At 38.7% G+C, this 16788-nt stretch overlaps 2 protein-coding genes and 1 long non-coding RNA gene across 4 annotated transcripts in view; 2 read left to right on the top strand and 1 right to left on the bottom strand.

Moving 5' to 3' along the window:
• Window positions 1-3: 3 nt before the first annotated feature.
• Window positions 4-15872, top strand: TTPA (alpha tocopherol transfer protein). 2 transcript variants are annotated; one of them, XM_071420163.1, is made up of 5 exons: window positions 4-198; window positions 7587-7740; window positions 8939-9132; window positions 12285-12395; window positions 13895-15872. In XM_071420163.1, the coding sequence occupies exons 1-5, from the start codon at window positions 4-6 to the stop codon at window positions 13934-13936; spliced, it is 696 nt and encodes a 231-aa protein (XP_071276264.1). In that variant the 3' UTR covers window positions 13937-15872. The 2 variants fall into 2 exon arrangements, with proteins under 2 accessions (XP_071276264.1, XP_071276255.1); XM_071420154.1 differs by having other exon boundaries at window positions 13839-15872.
• LOC139586617 (uncharacterized) overlaps window positions 11154-16788 on the bottom strand; it is a 5930-nt gene continuing 295 nt past the window's right edge. Inside the window, exon 2 of the long non-coding RNA XR_011677877.1 lies at window positions 11154-12375. This is a non-coding gene — a long non-coding RNA (uncharacterized lncRNA). The remainder of the gene's footprint in view (window positions 12376-16788) is intronic.
• Window positions 16327-16788, top strand: part of GGH (gamma-glutamyl hydrolase) — a 14805-nt gene continuing 14343 nt past the window's right edge. Inside the window, exon 1 of the mRNA XM_071420139.1 lies at window positions 16327-16696. Within this exon, the coding sequence (XP_071276240.1) occupies window positions 16342-16696 (355 nt within the window). The 5' untranslated portion in view covers window positions 16327-16341. The remainder of the gene's footprint in view (window positions 16697-16788) is intronic.

Here is a 16788-nt window from a genome sequence, read left to right as displayed (position 1 = left end):
GGGATGTCGCAGGCTCCGCTGGGCGCGGGACACCTCAATGACCTGCCCGACAACTCTCCGCGGGTGCGCGGCGCCGTGTCCGAGCTGCGGCGGCGGGCCGAGGCAGAGCCCGGCCAGCGCTGGCCGCAGCCCCTCTCCGATGCCTTCCTGGTGCGGTTCCTGCGCGCCCGAGACTTCCACCTGGACCTGGCCTGGAGGGTGAGGAGCGGCGGTGGCAGGTCCCGGTGCCCGGGGACGGGAGCAGCCGGGCTCGGGGAGCGCAGCTGCGGCTCGGTCTGTGGCTGCGGGTTTGGGCTGTGGGATGCGTCCGTGCCCTGCGCCGCCGGGTCGGGCGAGGCCGAGCGCGGAGTTCCAGGGTGTAACTAATAATTGCTTGTCACGCGTGTCCTCGGCGCGGCACGGAATCAATGTGCTGGCTCAGCGCGGTATCGGTGTGGTAACACCGGCTGTGTGTGGTAAGCGCGGTACAGTCACTCGCCGATACAGTAAGTGTGATAAGGTCACAGCTCCGATTAGGAAACAGTATCCTTCAAAGGACACCTTTGTCATGATTATCAGGCTCAGGTTACAAGCAGGCGTACTAGTTTCGCTACAGACTTATAATTTACTCTAAAACGATGAGTATAAACTTCTTTTTGCTTGGAGTTTAGTCTTTTACAGCACTCCTTGTCGGCTTTAGTAAGTTGTGGTACTTTCCTGGCTCTTTGTATGCCTTTTTGCCACAGAGCACACATATTTTTAATATCTAAAGGCACAGATTGTTATCAGTTCGTTATGTTTTTAAATGAAAGATTGATAGCCGTTAAACCTTTGGAACAGAAAGTATTTCCAAATCCTCCCAGGGCAAAAGCTTTGATTCACATGTGCCAACTGAAAGCTGTGTTTCCATGGAATTTTTTGTTGTTTACACTGCGTTGCCCAACAGAGTTCACCTATTGGTTTCTTCACCTATTAGTTTCTGACTTCTCTGGACTGTAGATTTTCCAAGTTTACTCACCATAAGAGATGATTGTTTGCATATGGATATATTGCAGGATCAAGGTAGCTAAAAAAGGAAACTGAGAAATCTAATTAGGCCCTTAATCATAAACAGCTTTAAAAACTGTATTTTTGTTCTTTTCATTTTACTCATGGCATTTGCATCATAGCTTTAAACCTTTCCTCCTCAACAGAAGAACGACGAGTCAAGTCAGATTCCTTTGGGTTTTATGTATCTTACTTTTACTTGAAGTTCATGAGATTATTTATATCAAAGTTGTGCACTAGCCACTGTAGGACCGTGGTTTTTTGCCTTTCCAAACAAAAGCCATTTTTTTCCTGTGTTCCATGGTTCCAAAATGCTTAAAGGGCTTAATAAGGACATATGGATTCCTGAATATCCACTCCTAATTGCATTGTAATTGGTTGTTGCTGGTAATCCTATAGACAGGACAGTTGCACTTCTGAATTTGGCCTGTGTGTTTTTGCACTTTGATGGGATTGTGAGGTGTGTTAGGTAGGTAGGACTAATCTTTGGGAGTGTGGAATCTAGACAAGGTTTAGAGATGGGAGTCTATGAAGTAGCAAATTTCCTATGCTTCTCTTGGGAGTCAGCCCTCAACACTGGGGACCTCCTTTGAAAAAGCTGTCTTTTTAAAACCTCTTTAGATTTTCTGCGTCTCCACAGGCTGCTAAGTTTCTGAATTTCAAACCTTCCTTTGAATTAAGAGATTCAGATGCTCAAAACCAACCCATGTTTAATGTTTCTGTCTAGAATTTCACTTCTCCAAGTGCTGTAGCCACTTGCACTTAATCTTCTACATCCTAGCTGGCACCATTTTCTAGAATACTTCTCTTACAGTAAGGGAAGAATAACAGAAGCACCTTTTTTTTTTTTTTTTCCCCACAGGAATGTATTTATTGCAATTGGTATATCAAGGCCAAAGAGAACTATTGTGCAAAAATCTCTCATGGTCCCAAGTTGCATATTCATCTAACCCAAGTGTGACTTCACACAGAAGTTATGTTAGTACTTCAGCCTAGGCAGAGCCCTCCTGCCATCAGTCCTGAGAGTGGCTTTTCCCTCTTGTCCTGATCTGATGTTGCCTCTTGGTGTGGATTTCAGGCCAATAAGATTCTCTATGCCCACTGAGCTTTCATGTACTACTGCATAGTATTTGTAGGGCAGCTATGGGATAATCAAAGTTAATGGCCCTGTCAATGCATATAAGCAAAGGTTGTCCAGCATCTTAGTACGGGCTTATACTTAGCCTTAACTATAAATCAAGAGTCTGGCACCTGACCAGACTGCTTCTTTGATGCATTTCTGGTTAATAATTGACACAGATTTATCTGATTTCAGTTATCAACGTTTGGAAATGCTTCAGAAAAGAATAGTCAGGTAGATTGTGTGAAGACACTCCATTTCTAAATCCTTTATGGTGACTCATAACAGCAATTTTTTCCATTTTTCCAATGGCAATTCCAGACTTGCTTTTAACGATATATCGATATCTCTCATGCTAGAAGAAAATCCAGCGCTGAAACAGCTATCTGGACTTGAAGGACTTGAAGAAGAGATAAAACTGTCTTAATTTCTTGAAGACAGTGATCATTCAGTTAAGCTCAGTAACAGACTATCCTCACAGAATCACAGAATATATTGAGTTGGAAGGGACCTACAGGGATCATTCAAGTTCAGCTCCTGGCCCTGCACAGACATCCTGTCAGAGAGTCACACTGTGTGCCTGAGAGCATTGTCCAAATGCCTCTTGAACTCTGCCAGGCTTGGTGCTGTGACCACTTCCCTGGGGAGCCTGTTCCAGTGCCCAGCCATTCTCTGGGTGAAGAACTTTTTTCTAATACCCAGCCTAAACTCCCCCTGACACAACTTCAGGCCATTCCCTCATGTTTTGTCACTGGTCACCACAGAGATCAGTGTCTGCCCCTTTTTGACTGTACCGGCTGTGTGTGTATGGTTGACTTTGCTGTTATCACCAAAACCACTCTCACCTGGATTCACTAGGGATATGTGAAATCTGGAGAACTAGCATCTCCTTTTGGACATAAATGTTTCTTCCTGTTTTATTATGCATTGCATCCTATAACTCTAGTATAGGACTGACTCTCAGAGACTTTGGAATGCGATCTTTTTGTACCTGAAATAGATTATACTCTGGGGAACAGAAGAAAAGTGTTTGGCATTGAAACTATGCAGAGGGTTTTCATAACATACTATTGTAAGCATCACTTTTGTGGCACTGAAAACTCTCTAAATATCTAGGATCCTTTTAGGAGTTCTGGTTGATACCAAGGTGTATAACCAGACTTTGGTTTTGCATTTGACTTGTGGAGGAATGAGGATTTCCTGGTGCATTCTGCTGCAAGGAAGTCACTTAGGATGACTATGCTGTACAAGAAGTGTTGTTTTCTGTAGTGTCAAACGCACTGCTGAGTCTCAGACATTATCCCTGAGGATCTTCACATCATTCAAACATAAATGCTAAGGTGAAATCAGTTACTTGGCTGCTTTTCTTCTATCAATACTGAGGAATTCCTTGAAAAGGATGGAAGAGCCCTTATAAGCTCTCTGAGCTGACTCTTGAGGAAACACAAATCAGTCAGCCAGGCTTCCCTTTGTGCTAAGCCAGCACGTGCCAGTCTTTTCCAGTGACAAGGAAGTAATGCACAAAGAATTAGGAAAGTTCTGTGTCTCTATAAAATATTTTAATTTTTTTGTCTGTATATACTGTATGTTTAAATTCTGGGTACATTGGTACAGGCATATATAAAAAGCAATATAAAATACATATGTGTAAAGGTTTGTATTCTGAAATTTGAGCTATGGTTTCTCCTGCAAAGAATGCCAGTAAAAAACACTTTTTCCCCAAGTATTGTGTGCATTTTTACAACTTCTGACACAACAGAGGCCTAATTCTGCCTATCAACCACATTAATATAACTAAATAATTATTAATCAAGAAAAATATAATTAATTTACATATATAGATACATTTGTTTCTCTAACAAGCACAATGTGTTCTAGTTCTTTTGCTTCTAAGTAAAGTACCAAGTTCACTTTTGTTTGTAGGATCTGGATCTTGGTTTAATTGATAACTTTGTAATCTCTAATGTTCAGAAATCTGGAACTATCCCCAACAAACATCAGGGGAAAAAACATCTTAATTAATGCTGAACTAGACACACTGGAGTTTTTCATCCAGCTTTCCCCCCCTTTATCAAGTTATCTTGCATCTATTTTGAGATGCTGAGCAGATGCTAAGTAGGTTATTCCATTTGTAAACACAGATAATTATACATTGAGATGTTTTTCTTGTGTTGTTAAGTGCGTGAGCCATTTTTTATACAGGGGAATGAATGTGTCTGTTTTTCCTGAGATTAGGTTGTTTCATCTGTATCCAACCTGATTGTTATATGCAACATTTATGTTTTACCCTGCTGAAAAAGAATCTTACTTGAAAAAAATTTTACATGAATTTCTGTGCTTAACCAGTGTAAAACTAGAAAACCTCTAAATCACTGCTAGTGTTTGAATTCCTTTATATGTTTAAGGATTACTCTTTTAAGTGGCCATGTGAGACTTGACTATCTCCAGCTGTAAGAAAGGGGTTGCTTACATGAATAAAAATTTACAGAATATCTGCCAAAACTAGCTGTAGATTCCATTGAATATTCTCTAATGCTGATCTTTACTTCAGACTTAAATAATTTTAGGTAATTAGATTAGGTCTTCAAAATCTGAGAACTCTTCAGCACTTTGTGATTTTCTTGCCAAGGGAAGCATGTTTTAGGGTTATCCAAGTTACGTGTCTGAAAGGTGCACCACTTACTTGTGTCATGGAGAGTGTCAGAAGTATTCCAAACATATATTTTCTCCTTAATGGGTGTGCAAGTAGGTTAACTATGCCTTCTGTAAGGATCTTGAGTGCATCACAAGCTGAAAATGCCACTCTCTTTCTTCTAAAGTCCAAGAACTTAAATCCTTGTTTCCAACTTAGAAAATGTAAATATCATGAAAATGAGGATCTATCTGCATTGACTAGACAGGATTATATAGGGTAATGAATTAATGTGTCATTTTTATTCCCATCTTAGATTTGTCAGGGCGATTTCAAAGAGGTGTTTATATATCTTCATGATGTTGTGGTACCACAGATTTTCGAAGAAAAGTGGCAAATTACAAAGTGACAGATGTTTGCATAGTTGTTTTCAGGGTGGTTTTGTATTTTGCTGCTATTTCAGAGTCTGTTTTGGAAAGAGCAAGGAAGAAACATGTTGACATTGCTGTCTGGCACAAAGCAGTTGGGATTGCTCAAACATTGCCCTTTGTAGACAGACAGACAGTCAAGTGCTGACAGAATGAGATAATCAGAGTACCTCAACAGGCCTATCTTTGCAATTGTAGTGAACTGTTCCACAAATTAACTTACTTTCCCTACTTCCTCCCTCTTTCCTTCACCCTGTTTGTTTTTTAGTTTTAAACTTAAAATTAACCTAGGCTAAAACTGATTGAATGCAGTCAAGAGACTTCTAATAAGATTCTCCTAATGGTTAAATGTTTCTTTCTATGGTGATTGTTTAGGATGAGGCTTTTATCTGGATTTTTTTTTTCACTGACAAATCAAGTGGGATTCTAGCATGGTATATAATTTTTTTTTATTTTTTGGATCTAAATATGTATTTTTAGGCTCTATTTCCTTAAAAATATAGCTAATTTCTAATCAGTGTACCTTGCATTTTTATGTAAATTTTGCTGATAAACAATAATGTTTTATAAATAGTTTCCTCATGGCAATTCACTTGAGAGACTTTCAAAATCATTCAACCTTAATCTGAGCAGAAAAGCATTAAGCTGAAGAAAAAGTATGTTTTATGTAAAATGATACAAGAAGCATAAAAATAGAGGGAAGGGTAGCATTAATTATCTGACATGAGCACGCTGTGAGCTATAAGATGCTGAGTTCCAGGTCTTCCTCTAAGAGTCTGTAGGGATTAATTCAATTTTACTGAAGTTCCTTTTGATCATTCTTCCAATGAAAATACTGAAGAAAATTATACTTGCATATATACAAGAAATTTTTAATTTTTTTACAGTTATATTCTATTAGTTGGACCTGACAGCTCTTTTAACTTTAGTATTTCTGTTGCAAAATATAGAGTAATTGATAAAGGAAAAAAAATTTTCTGTTAATACAAATTATAGCAAATAAAAGACTTTTGATTGATGTTTTCAGTGTAGTGAACACAATTTGTGAAACTGTGCTGAGGATCAGATTGGCTTTTCCTGTTTGATGAAATATAGAAGCAATTTTAAAAGCTAGGCTGTGCATGCCACCTTTAAGATTTAAAGCTACATTTTGGCTTGCCATGAAACAAGGTACTGAAAAATTCTTGTTCTCAGCTACTTTGAAGGTCTTGGGTTAGACCTCTAAGTCAGAGCCATTGAGGAAATTAAAACAAAATATGAATTACTTGTAATAGCTATCTCTCTACTTTCCAAGCTTAGTGATAACCTTAGCAGAGGTGATACAGCAGAGACAAATTTTAGTTGATGAGCAGAGAGGAAGCATTTTAGAAGACAGTCTTGCATAGCTTCCTACTTATGCACAATGTCTTAAATAAATTTTAGTTGCAGAGCATAGTTCATTTTCCCCACAACCACTTAGTTAATATTAAAGGAGAAAAGTAATTAGACTTGGAAGTTAGAACTACTGCATTACCAACATAATTTTTCACGATTCATCTCTAAGATGACCTTTCACAGTGCTGCCTGTAATTCCTCAACACAGATGTTACCTCACAGAGGAACACCTTTAGTTGCCTCTTCCTTAGCACTAGTCCATGGCCTTTCAATACACAGCTCTTCCTGTAGAAATGCTGGTTATGGTGCTGCCTCCCAGCCTCGAGAACCAGGCTGACCAAGTCCCTGGCAACAGACAGGATCTGTTTTAACCTGACAGGATCTCATTATTTCCACTCTGTGAGAGGGAAATTGTCAAATGTGTAATGGACCCACTACTGTGTTGTTTTCTCTCATTTCAGAGGGGTAGAAGAGACCTCAAAAATGTTTTGGGGTATGCTGATGAGCATAACTGTTTCAAATAGTAAACTGGAATTACTGATGACTGTGTAAAAAATAGGGAGGGTGGGAGAGAGTGAGTGAAAGAGAATGTTCCTCCATAAAATTTTGCACATCTAAATTTAAAAAATCCTGAAGGAGTCTGATGAAGTAGCAAAATGAACAATCCTAAAGGATTGTTAGCAGAAAAAAATTTGGTTTAGATGCATTTCACATAGAAACTACAGGGTTATTGTACATCCAGTTTTCTTTCTGACACAAAACGACAACTGCAGTCCATTAATGATTTCACTGGTTCTAAATTCATCATGGTAATTTACTTACTTGGTTGATCCAGTATAGCAACCTTCTGTTTCTAGAAGTGATTTGATTAAAATATACAATTAAATTATAGCTAATTTAATGAATTAAACCTGACTGTGACCACATTTGGAAAATATATTTTTAACTGTGCTCCTCCTATAATAGCTGATGCTTACCTGACATCCACATTAAATTTTTTTTCCAGTTATTGAAGAATTATCAGAAGTGGAGAATTGAATGCCCAGAAATAAGTGCAGATTTACAACCATCTTCTGTTCTTGGTCTTTTGCAAGCTGGCTATCATGGAGTCCTACGGTCAAGAGACCGAGATGGAAGCAAAGTTCTAATATACAGAATTGGTGAGTGACAAAATTGCTTGGAACAGTTTCACACCTGATTCTGACACTGAAGTTTTTGGCCTTTCTTTGTTTGCTTTGTTTCATTTTGTGGTTTATTTTTTTAATTATCACCATTTCAGCAGCAAATCAAAAATATTTTATGGGTACAACTGCAGGGGTTGATAAAACTAGATCGTATCAGAATATCTTAACAAGAATGGTAATATGTTTATGTTCCTTGCTAGAAATGCATTTATGTTAATATAAAGGTGAATTTACTGAGCTATAACAATTAAATAATTTTACTTATATATTGGTATGGCTAAAGCTGTACAATCCCTTATGAAGAACGTAATTTTCTTTTCAGTGAAATTCTTGTTGCATCAAAAGAATCTTGAAGGTTAAAACTTGTAAGATTATGTGGGTTTTTTGGCTCTGAGTGTCCCAAAAATCATTAGACTTCATGTAAGCCATGGGCTAAGACTGTGGTGCTGATGCAGATGCAGCACAGAGTCAGGAGAACACAAACAAAGGTGTACACCTTGTCATATATCAACATTTAGTTTAGGCTGGGATGATCACCGGCCTTTCGTTGTTTACTTGTAGCAAAAGAGCCCTAGCAAATAACACTTGGAAAATGCTTGATGCAACTCCTAAAAGTATTTTCAAAAAGTACATAGTTAGAGCACCATGTCTCTTTATGTTTGTTTTGGACAGAGGCTTTATTTTTGCCAACTTTCAAAGAACTGTCTTATTATCATCAGGTCTGGTAGGCAGTTGTGCCCCCTAAAGCTTTCATCTAAGGCTCATCCCTAGATGAATGCAATTTTTCGCTCAGGCCTCAGAAAAAAAAAAGTGAGATTCACTGAGTTGTGCCAGAAAATGACAGTGCTGAAAAGCAATTCTGTTAATTGATTGGACTGATGATCTGCAGCTTCTGCTAGCATGAGTGTTACTGAATTGTACCTTGTACTGGGTCTGTGGCCATAGGTAGAGCATGCTACATTATGTAGCACCATCTACTAAAAGAGCATCAAAGATGAATGAGAGAGCAGGTACACAAATTAACTTATGCACTGGCAAAACAGTTTATTTCAGGAACTTTGTTCTTGCTGATTAATTCTTTTTCCTGAGAAGCACATTAGAAGCCATAGGAAGAAAAAATGCAGGTGTGTGGGGTTTTCTCATGGTAATGCAGGGTAATCTATCTTCTCCTCAGGACAATGGGATCCCAGTTTGTTTACAGCATATGATGTGTTTCGTGTAAGTCTCATCACATCTGAGCTCATTGTAAAGGAGATCGAGACTCAGCGAAATGGAGTCAAGGCCATCTTTGACCTTCAAGGGTGGAGATTTGCTCATGCTTTTCAAATCAGCCCAGCAGTGGCCAAGAAAATTGCTGCTGTTCTCACAGTAAGTATGACATAATGCTTTATGCAGCTTCATTGCTATGATTTCCAATTTTTCATCTCTTCCAAGCTATAGTAAATTTTCTTTCTGTAGGCATTCTCAGACTATGCAATTTAGAGGAACAAAATCCTAAATCAATTACAAGTTGTGCTTGATTTTACCTAAATTTTATTCTTCTATACTGGTAAATGTCCTCTAACTTCTGCTATTTTATAAGAACTCCACCAACCTGTTACAACACAAGAATTTCATGACTGAAGGAGCAGATGAAGCTCAGTTTTGGAAGGATCTCTGTTCGTTATCCTTTTGCATCTCTTCTCTTCCATTCTTTTGTGCATTATCTCAATATTTAAAACATTTATTCCTGTCTCAGAGAATATTAAAAATAGCCTGCACTGTGAGCAATTAAGATCAAGACACTCCTAACTTGTTACCAGTATGGATGGTGCTTATGTGATCATCCATCTGCTAACAACAGAATCTGTTATATTTATGTTCTGCTTGCTTTCTTCCCCACAACATGAGCATAGTTTTGTGCAAATCACTGTTACCTCACTTCCTGTTTTTCACAAAACTTGTCAGGACTTTACTGTCTTTAAGGCTTATTCCTTTCTGCCAAATTCAGTTGAACTTTGCCACTGGATTTGAGAGGAAAAAAATTAAAGTAAAAAGGGGGCAGAGAATTGACCGCAAGCTACAGTTGAGTCCTATAATCATATTTTCCTTCAGAAGGTACGTTGAAAGTCAGTTATAATAAAACTGTTAGCCTGTGATGTGGAAATGAGCCAGGGAGATAATCTCTTGCTGTGATTCGGTAGGGTTCATATCTGAGATTCAATCAAAGCTTAGTCATTGAATTAATATCACCAGAACTTCAGATGTTCTTCCTTTCTGATATCTACTGTAAAACTTTATTGAAACCATTAGGTATTCCGAACTTTGCACATCTAGAATAAGAACTCCTGGTGTTATGCAATCTTGGGTCAGTTCTCATGAAAACAGGACTAGTGAGAGTGTTTCGGTTGATTTCTGAGGTAGTAAACATATTGCTGGTAATTTTTTTAACCTTGAAATAGAGCAGAAAGGAGGCAGAATAGGATTTGCACGTACATCTAAAAGTTTCAATCCATTATCTCAAAGCAGGAAATTCTTTGACTATGATGTTTCCATCTTGACCTATTTCTGATTTTTTCAAAATTCTACATGTTTATTCTAGCTATGGAAAAGGAAAATTAAAAATTGTGTGTTTCCAGTGTTCTTTTCTAAGAAGAAAAAGAATTTTAATTTTTTTTGTCCCCTGATTCCTTTCCTCACTTTTAACTGGGTTTTTAAATTTTATCCAGAGATTATATTAGTGTTGTTCAATATCATTTAATCATAGAATATGTTAAGTTGGAAGGGACTCATCAGAATCATCAAGACCAACTCCTGGCCCTATGCAGGACACCATAAGAGACACACCATGTGGCTGAGAGCATTGTCCAAACACTTCTTGAACTCTTGTCAGGCTTGAAGATGTGATCACTTCCCTGGGGAGCCTGTTCCAGTGCTCAACCACCCTCTTGGTTAAGAACTTTTTCCTCATATCCAATATAAGCCTCCTCTGACACAACTTCAAGCCATTCCCTTAGGTCCTGTCTCTGGTCAGGAGAGTGAAGAAATCTTCTCTTCCTCTTCCCCTCACAAGGAAATTGCAGACTGTGATGAGGTTTCCTCCTCAGTCTCCTTTTCTCCAGACTGACCAGACCAAGTGACCTCAGCCACTCCTCACACCGCTTCCCCTCCAGGCTCTCACCATCCTCCTGGCCCTCATTTGAAGCTCTCTAATAGCTTAATGTCTTTTTTATATTTTGGTGCCCAAAACTGCACACAGTATTCAAGGTGAGGCAGCCTCAGTGCAGAGCAGAGCAGGACAATGCCCTCCTTTGCCCAGCTGGACATGCTGTGCCTGATGCACCCCAGGACATGCTTAATGCACTCCAGAATATGCTTATAAGTAAAGAAACCTTAGTTTTAACCCAGTATTTTACTCAAGAAATGTGTCTTTAATGTGTCTTTAATAGCAAATTACTACACTGTATTAAGAACCAGAAGTTAATAGAAAGGAAGTATGTACTAAGGAATGGAAAACATAATACGAATAATAAGTGGCATTATCTTGAAAAATCTGATATCCCTGCAGAAAACTGTTTTGTGAAAATCATGATAGTAGACTTTAAGTATATGATAACCCATAATAACATTAAGTGAAGATACAAGCTGATAATTTTAAGGTCTTTATCATATGTTATATCGAGAAGGAGTGGCACTAAAGAAATGTGTTAGCCTTGGGTTTTTCCTTCCTTAGAACTATTGAACTAGTGAGGAGATGTGTTTGTGAGAAGTACCATTTTTATAAGCAGAAAACATCTCAGAGGTAGTAGCAGGTGGGATGTGAAGGGAAGCTGTACTTTCCCCGTTGCACAAAGCTTATTTTGAGCACTGCCATATTTTCTTTTAAATTTCAAAGATCTGGAACTTTTAAATGAATGCAAGTAGAATCCAAGCTGGTTTATATTATAAAGGCTGTATAGCAGATATTTTTTTCAATTTCATTAAAACAGTAATCTTGTTGTAAAGCTGAACTTCTGTCTTGGCCAAATTCCTAGTAATTTCAAGGCTTATCTCCAAACTATAAATTTAATTTATTTAACTTTAAATTAGTTTTCAATAGTTTATATGTATTTATGTATTATCCTTCAGGCTGTAAATTGCCAATAAAAACACATAGCTAGATAGCATTTTGTAAATTAGTAGCAGAATCTTGTGAAAAATTGTACTTTAGAAGAAAGGCTGAGCACAAAGTTTGTGTACAATATTTATGTGCAATTTGGTGATAGTTTTATTTTTTGTTTTTCTGTTTGTTTTTAATATTCAATCTCACCTCCTGCTAAGATGAAAAAAATGGTGAGATTTTGCCCTCTGATGGGGGGAGCAAGATATGATTTTTCTAAATGTTGTTCTTAATTTACACTGCTAGAAAATGCAGGAGTTGGCAGGTCAGAAGAAATACTTTAACCTATGAACTAGACAGTTTTTACAGGCCTGTGCTTAGTAATAGAAGTGTTTCAATAATGTTTTCTTTTTCTTATTCTGTTTTCCATGTATGCTGACAGGATTCCTTTCCACTGAAAGTTCGAGGTATCCACTTGATTAATGAGCCTTTACTCTTCCACCCAGTCTTCGCTCTAATTAAGCCTTTTCTCACTGAAAAAATAAAGCAACGGGTGAGTGCACACAAATATTTCTTTCTGCCACAAAACCCTTATATGACAATCTGCAGCACTTTCCTTAGGCTCTATTACTCCTGAGTACTGAAGAGCATAAATAATTTTTGTTTGTTAGTGCCATACAGACATCCAGAATCTAACAGTAAAGCATTTGCAGTTATTATTAACATGAGCGTTGCAAGTGGTGCTGTTATCACTACTCTGAAGAGAAAAAACAGCAACACAAAGAGGTTAAATAATTTGCTTGAGATCACATAACAATTCTTCTGCAGAACTAGAAAGAAGTAGGTCCTGGATTTCCCAGCACTCTGCATACAAATGATAGAGAAAAATGATCACTGAGCAGTGTTTTATGGTCCAAGCTGTGCAGAATTAGTAGAAAACAACTGTTTAGCTCTGACAGACCTCCAGATTTATGCATCAAAAATTGGTCAGACTTAATTTCTAAGTTTTTTTCCAAATAGCTCCTTAGTTGCTTTAAATAGTTTTGCAGTTAGAGATCTGCAAATAGATTTGTATTTGGATGCAAAAGCATGCCAAGGACTATGGTTTGTTGCAGCATAGGAAGGATATTGGAGTTTTCAGCTGGCACAAAAGTGAAGTGGTAACAGCAGGACTAAGGTACAAAATAAGCAGCTCTGCCTATTGTTGTTCTGATTCTAAAGCCTCCTTTTGGTTATTTTTTGGTTTGGATTTTGGTTATTTGCATTAGCCAGTGAACGCCAGGACAGTAAATCCTAGAAAAGTATCAAACTGGAAGTAATGAACAAGGCTTCAAAATAGCTACAATAAAGCAAGAGTAGAAGAACCAAACCTACAGTATTGAGAGAGTTAAAGTGGAGAAGTAGTCCAGAATCCCCTTCCAATTGGAACTGAAAGATAAGGACTGATATATAGATTCTGTTGAGTATCTTCCTTGACACCTGTCTGAACCTACATACATACTACATAATCTTGTTTTTAAATACATGTGGCAGGACCAGATAGTAATGGCCATGAGCCAGACAGGGCTCTTTTCGTAGAAATTACTGAAGGGGAAGTACAAGATATCATGACAAAACAAATGACCGATATTCCCGTGGTTTAGCTCAGTTTAGCAGTTTGGATGTAGTGCGTACTCTCACCAGCGTTGCTAAACCAGTCTGGAACAAGTGTGTAGTTAGTTTTGGCTCCTGTGCTCACAGCTACATAAAATGCAGTTCTCAGGTCGTAGTCCATCCTTCACCAGCCTTCAGATTCAGAGGAGGACAGAATTTGAGTACCTAGGGGAAACTCACAAGGGTAGTTCCACCTTTTTAAGAATTAATTATGAACAAATACACTTCTTTAGTTAAACCAAGCTGGTGGATTCAGCTCTTGCACTGAGATGCTTTGCTGCCTGTTCTCACTCAATAGTCTAGCATTCATACCCAAGTAAATGCTTTTAATATTTTGGTTTAGGTGTACTTGCATGGAAATAACTACTTGCAAAGTCTGACCGAACACTTCCCCGTCAGCATTCTCCCACAGGAATATGGGGGGAAGGAAGTCTCCATTGAAGAGCTGGCCAAGGAATGGACTGACTTCATAATGGCATCTTCAGATTATCTTCAGAGCATTTCTCTGGTTGCCTAGGAATAATCTTAATACAGTATTTTATCAATTCTTGAACACTGGATTTGGAAATAAGTTTAATATGTAAATTTCCATTGTGAATGAAACTGGTATGTCTTTGCAGGGCACTCACTGAATGTTGTATTGGCTGCACTTTTGTACTAACTGGAGTCTATCAGTTTGTATGTCTGAAGAGATTAATGAATTTTACATGTCTGTCACACTGTTTGTTATTGAGTAACTTGTATGCCAGAAAGCTGAAGAGTGCATTGGCTATCAGATTGATACTGCTGCTGTTAGGTCTTTGGAGACAACTCATCTGTAATAATGTAGTCCAGAACCCTACACTTAGCTCTTGTATCTTAGCTTGTCAAGACAATACAAAACAAAGAATAGACTGTGCATATGGTAGTTTGTTGCAGAAATAAGACCACAGGGCTCATTTACAAGGAGTGAAGAGGCTGCTTTTTGGAGTGATTCTCAGGGAAAAAAATGCTGTTTTGTTAGTTTGTATCAAATTGAAAATTAGTGTGTCTTCCCTTTTTGTCCTAATTAACAGAGTAATCTTCAAGTTTTATAGAAAAACACCACGTACATATTCTTCAAAGAACAGTGTGCATCAGAGGGAGGAACTGGTAAAAGAGTCATAACAACCTTGAAAATTCTTATTTTCTTTCTTCAAAGTGATACTTTCTATGGACAAGTATAAGCAACTCAGATTATTATCCTTTAATCCCCCATGTAGAGGACTACAGAAATCAAGAGTTTTCAGCTGTTTGCATTATCTGTTTGTTTCAGAGGGTAAAGTAGGTTATCCTTTGCAGATCTGAGCTTTAGAAATATCTGTTGTATGTTTTAAGGACGCTTTGAGGTCACTTTGGACCTCAGCATGGGAGATGCTTGGTATCATCATTTTATTTTCAGTACAGTAACTGTTCTTAACTCTGTTTTGTTTTTGCATAAGCACTACATATTTAAGCATTCCAAATGAATTTTCCTATGAATCCATAAAAATGCTTTTATCTCAGGTAGTTAGAAATTGTAACTTCAGTTATTTTGTAATCTTTAGGACATTGGAATGGTATATCGGCATAGGGAAGAGAAAGGAAACTATCCTATTATATTAGAAATGCCTTACTTTAGATTCTAATTAGTAAGGCATTATTGCAAGAGTCATTGGAAACTATTTTTTTATTAGCAAGAGGAACATCTATGAAAGACCTCTTAGAGTACTTGTTGGTTGTAGTTTCTTCTGCTGTGGTAAGATCAATGCTAGAAATTCTTTCAAAACTGACAACAAGCTTTTTTTTTTCCTTCCAATTTCCAAATTTCCTGAAGTGCCTTTTTAATTTTTCTCTTTCAAAATATTTTTATATGGGGCCTAAATTTAAAGAAACCTTATTCAGATACATGATTATATGAAAATGTATTTCGTATATATTTCTTTTTCTCAGATTTTGTGATACTATTTTGTGATACACTGTTTTGTGATACAAAAGCTCTTTAAACAGAGTAGTTCAATGAACTGCAAATTCTTCTTTATAAGAAAATAGACCAAGTAGTCAGCTATCTGGCAATTGTTCAAGTGTATAACTCAAGTTCCAAATAATTTACCAGTTGGAGACCCAAAGCTATTGTCTTAATATTACAGTCCTTCAATTTTAATCTGTGAATGTAAACTGCACAAAGGAATGAACCATGTTTCAGTGAACAAGAAAATTTAAACTTTTCCTATGAAACCAATTTCTGATTGCTACTGGTTTATGTAGCAGAAACCTCATTTGATTGCATATGTATATGCATATTTAGCTGGGGCTCTTTGATCTTTATTTGGACTTCACCAGCTCTATGCATATAAAGTCCTAAATGTCTTCAAAAATACCCTGATCCTGTTATTAAGTGGTAGCGTGTTTACCTAACTCAGCAGTTAGAGCACTGAGTGCAGTTATTTTTTCCTGAACTGTTAATTATTTTTTAATGTTTACATATTATATAGGAGGTGGGAACTCTTAATTGCCATTGTTGCTAATAATAGGAACACACTATAATTGGAACATTTACATAATGGATAGTGAAGATATTGGTATGATATGCGGTGGTGTTGCAGCTGTAAGCAGCAGCCAACAAAACAAAGGTCCCTACGTACATTATTCTTTATAAACATCGGGAGTGCCTCTAAAAAAAATAAAGTTCCTGTTAAACGGTATAAATATAATTTACTACTGACTATAAGCACGATGTAATGCCCAATTTTAAACGTTTTTTTCTCTGTATTAACATACATTTAAATTAATAAACTCTGGTTGGACCAGCCTCGTCTGTCACGGATACGAGCGTCGCTTTGGCAGGGATGGGGGCGGCCGCGGGTGCTGCCTGCGGCGGGGCTGGGCCCGCGGCCGGGACTGCATTTCCCAGCGAGCCGCGCAGGGCGGGCCGGCGGCTGCGTGCGCAGGGCGGGCACCCAGCCCAGCCCAGCCCCGCCGGCAGCCGTGCCCGGCGGCGAGCGCTGCCGTGCCGTGCTCCGAGCCGAGCCGTGCCGTGCCGGGAGCCGTTGGCCGTGCCCGCAGCCCTGGCCATGGGGCGCCCGGCAGGGCTCGGTGGCGCCGCGGCCGCCGCGCTCCTCCTGGCGCTGCTGCGCTCAGGCTCCGCCGCCTCCGTGGCGCGGCGCGACCGCCCGGCGGGGCGCAATGACAGACCCATCATCGGTAAGGGGCCGAGGGGCCGCGCACCTGCCTGGGCCGAAGGGGAGCGTCCCACGGAGCCGAGGTTTGGCTAGAGCTGGTGTAAGCAGCGTTAG

The sequence above is a fragment of the Agelaius tricolor genome, unplaced genomic scaffold, assembly GCF_023055355.1.
Source record: "Agelaius tricolor isolate 1412-34295 unplaced genomic scaffold, bAgeTri1.0.p SCAF_2, whole genome shotgun sequence".
NCBI lineage: Eukaryota > Metazoa > Chordata > Aves > Passeriformes > Icteridae > Agelaius > Agelaius tricolor.
Note: the sequence above shows the minus strand (reverse complement) of the source record. Positions and strands in the feature narration are given on the sequence as shown.

Excerpts from the sequence above, each read along its gene's own strand:
- TTPA (XM_071420154.1), top strand. The coding sequence starts at position 4 with ATGTCGCAGGCTCCGCTGGGCGCGGGACACCTCAATGACCTGCCCGAC. Across the intron at positions 199-7,586 it reads ACCTGGACCTGGCCTGGAGG|TTATTGAAGAATTATCAGAA; the intron begins GTGAGGAGCGGC and ends TTTTTTTTCCAG. Across the intron at positions 9,133-12,284 it reads AAATTGCTGCTGTTCTCACA|GATTCCTTTCCACTGAAAGT; the intron begins GTAAGTATGACA and ends GTATGCTGACAG.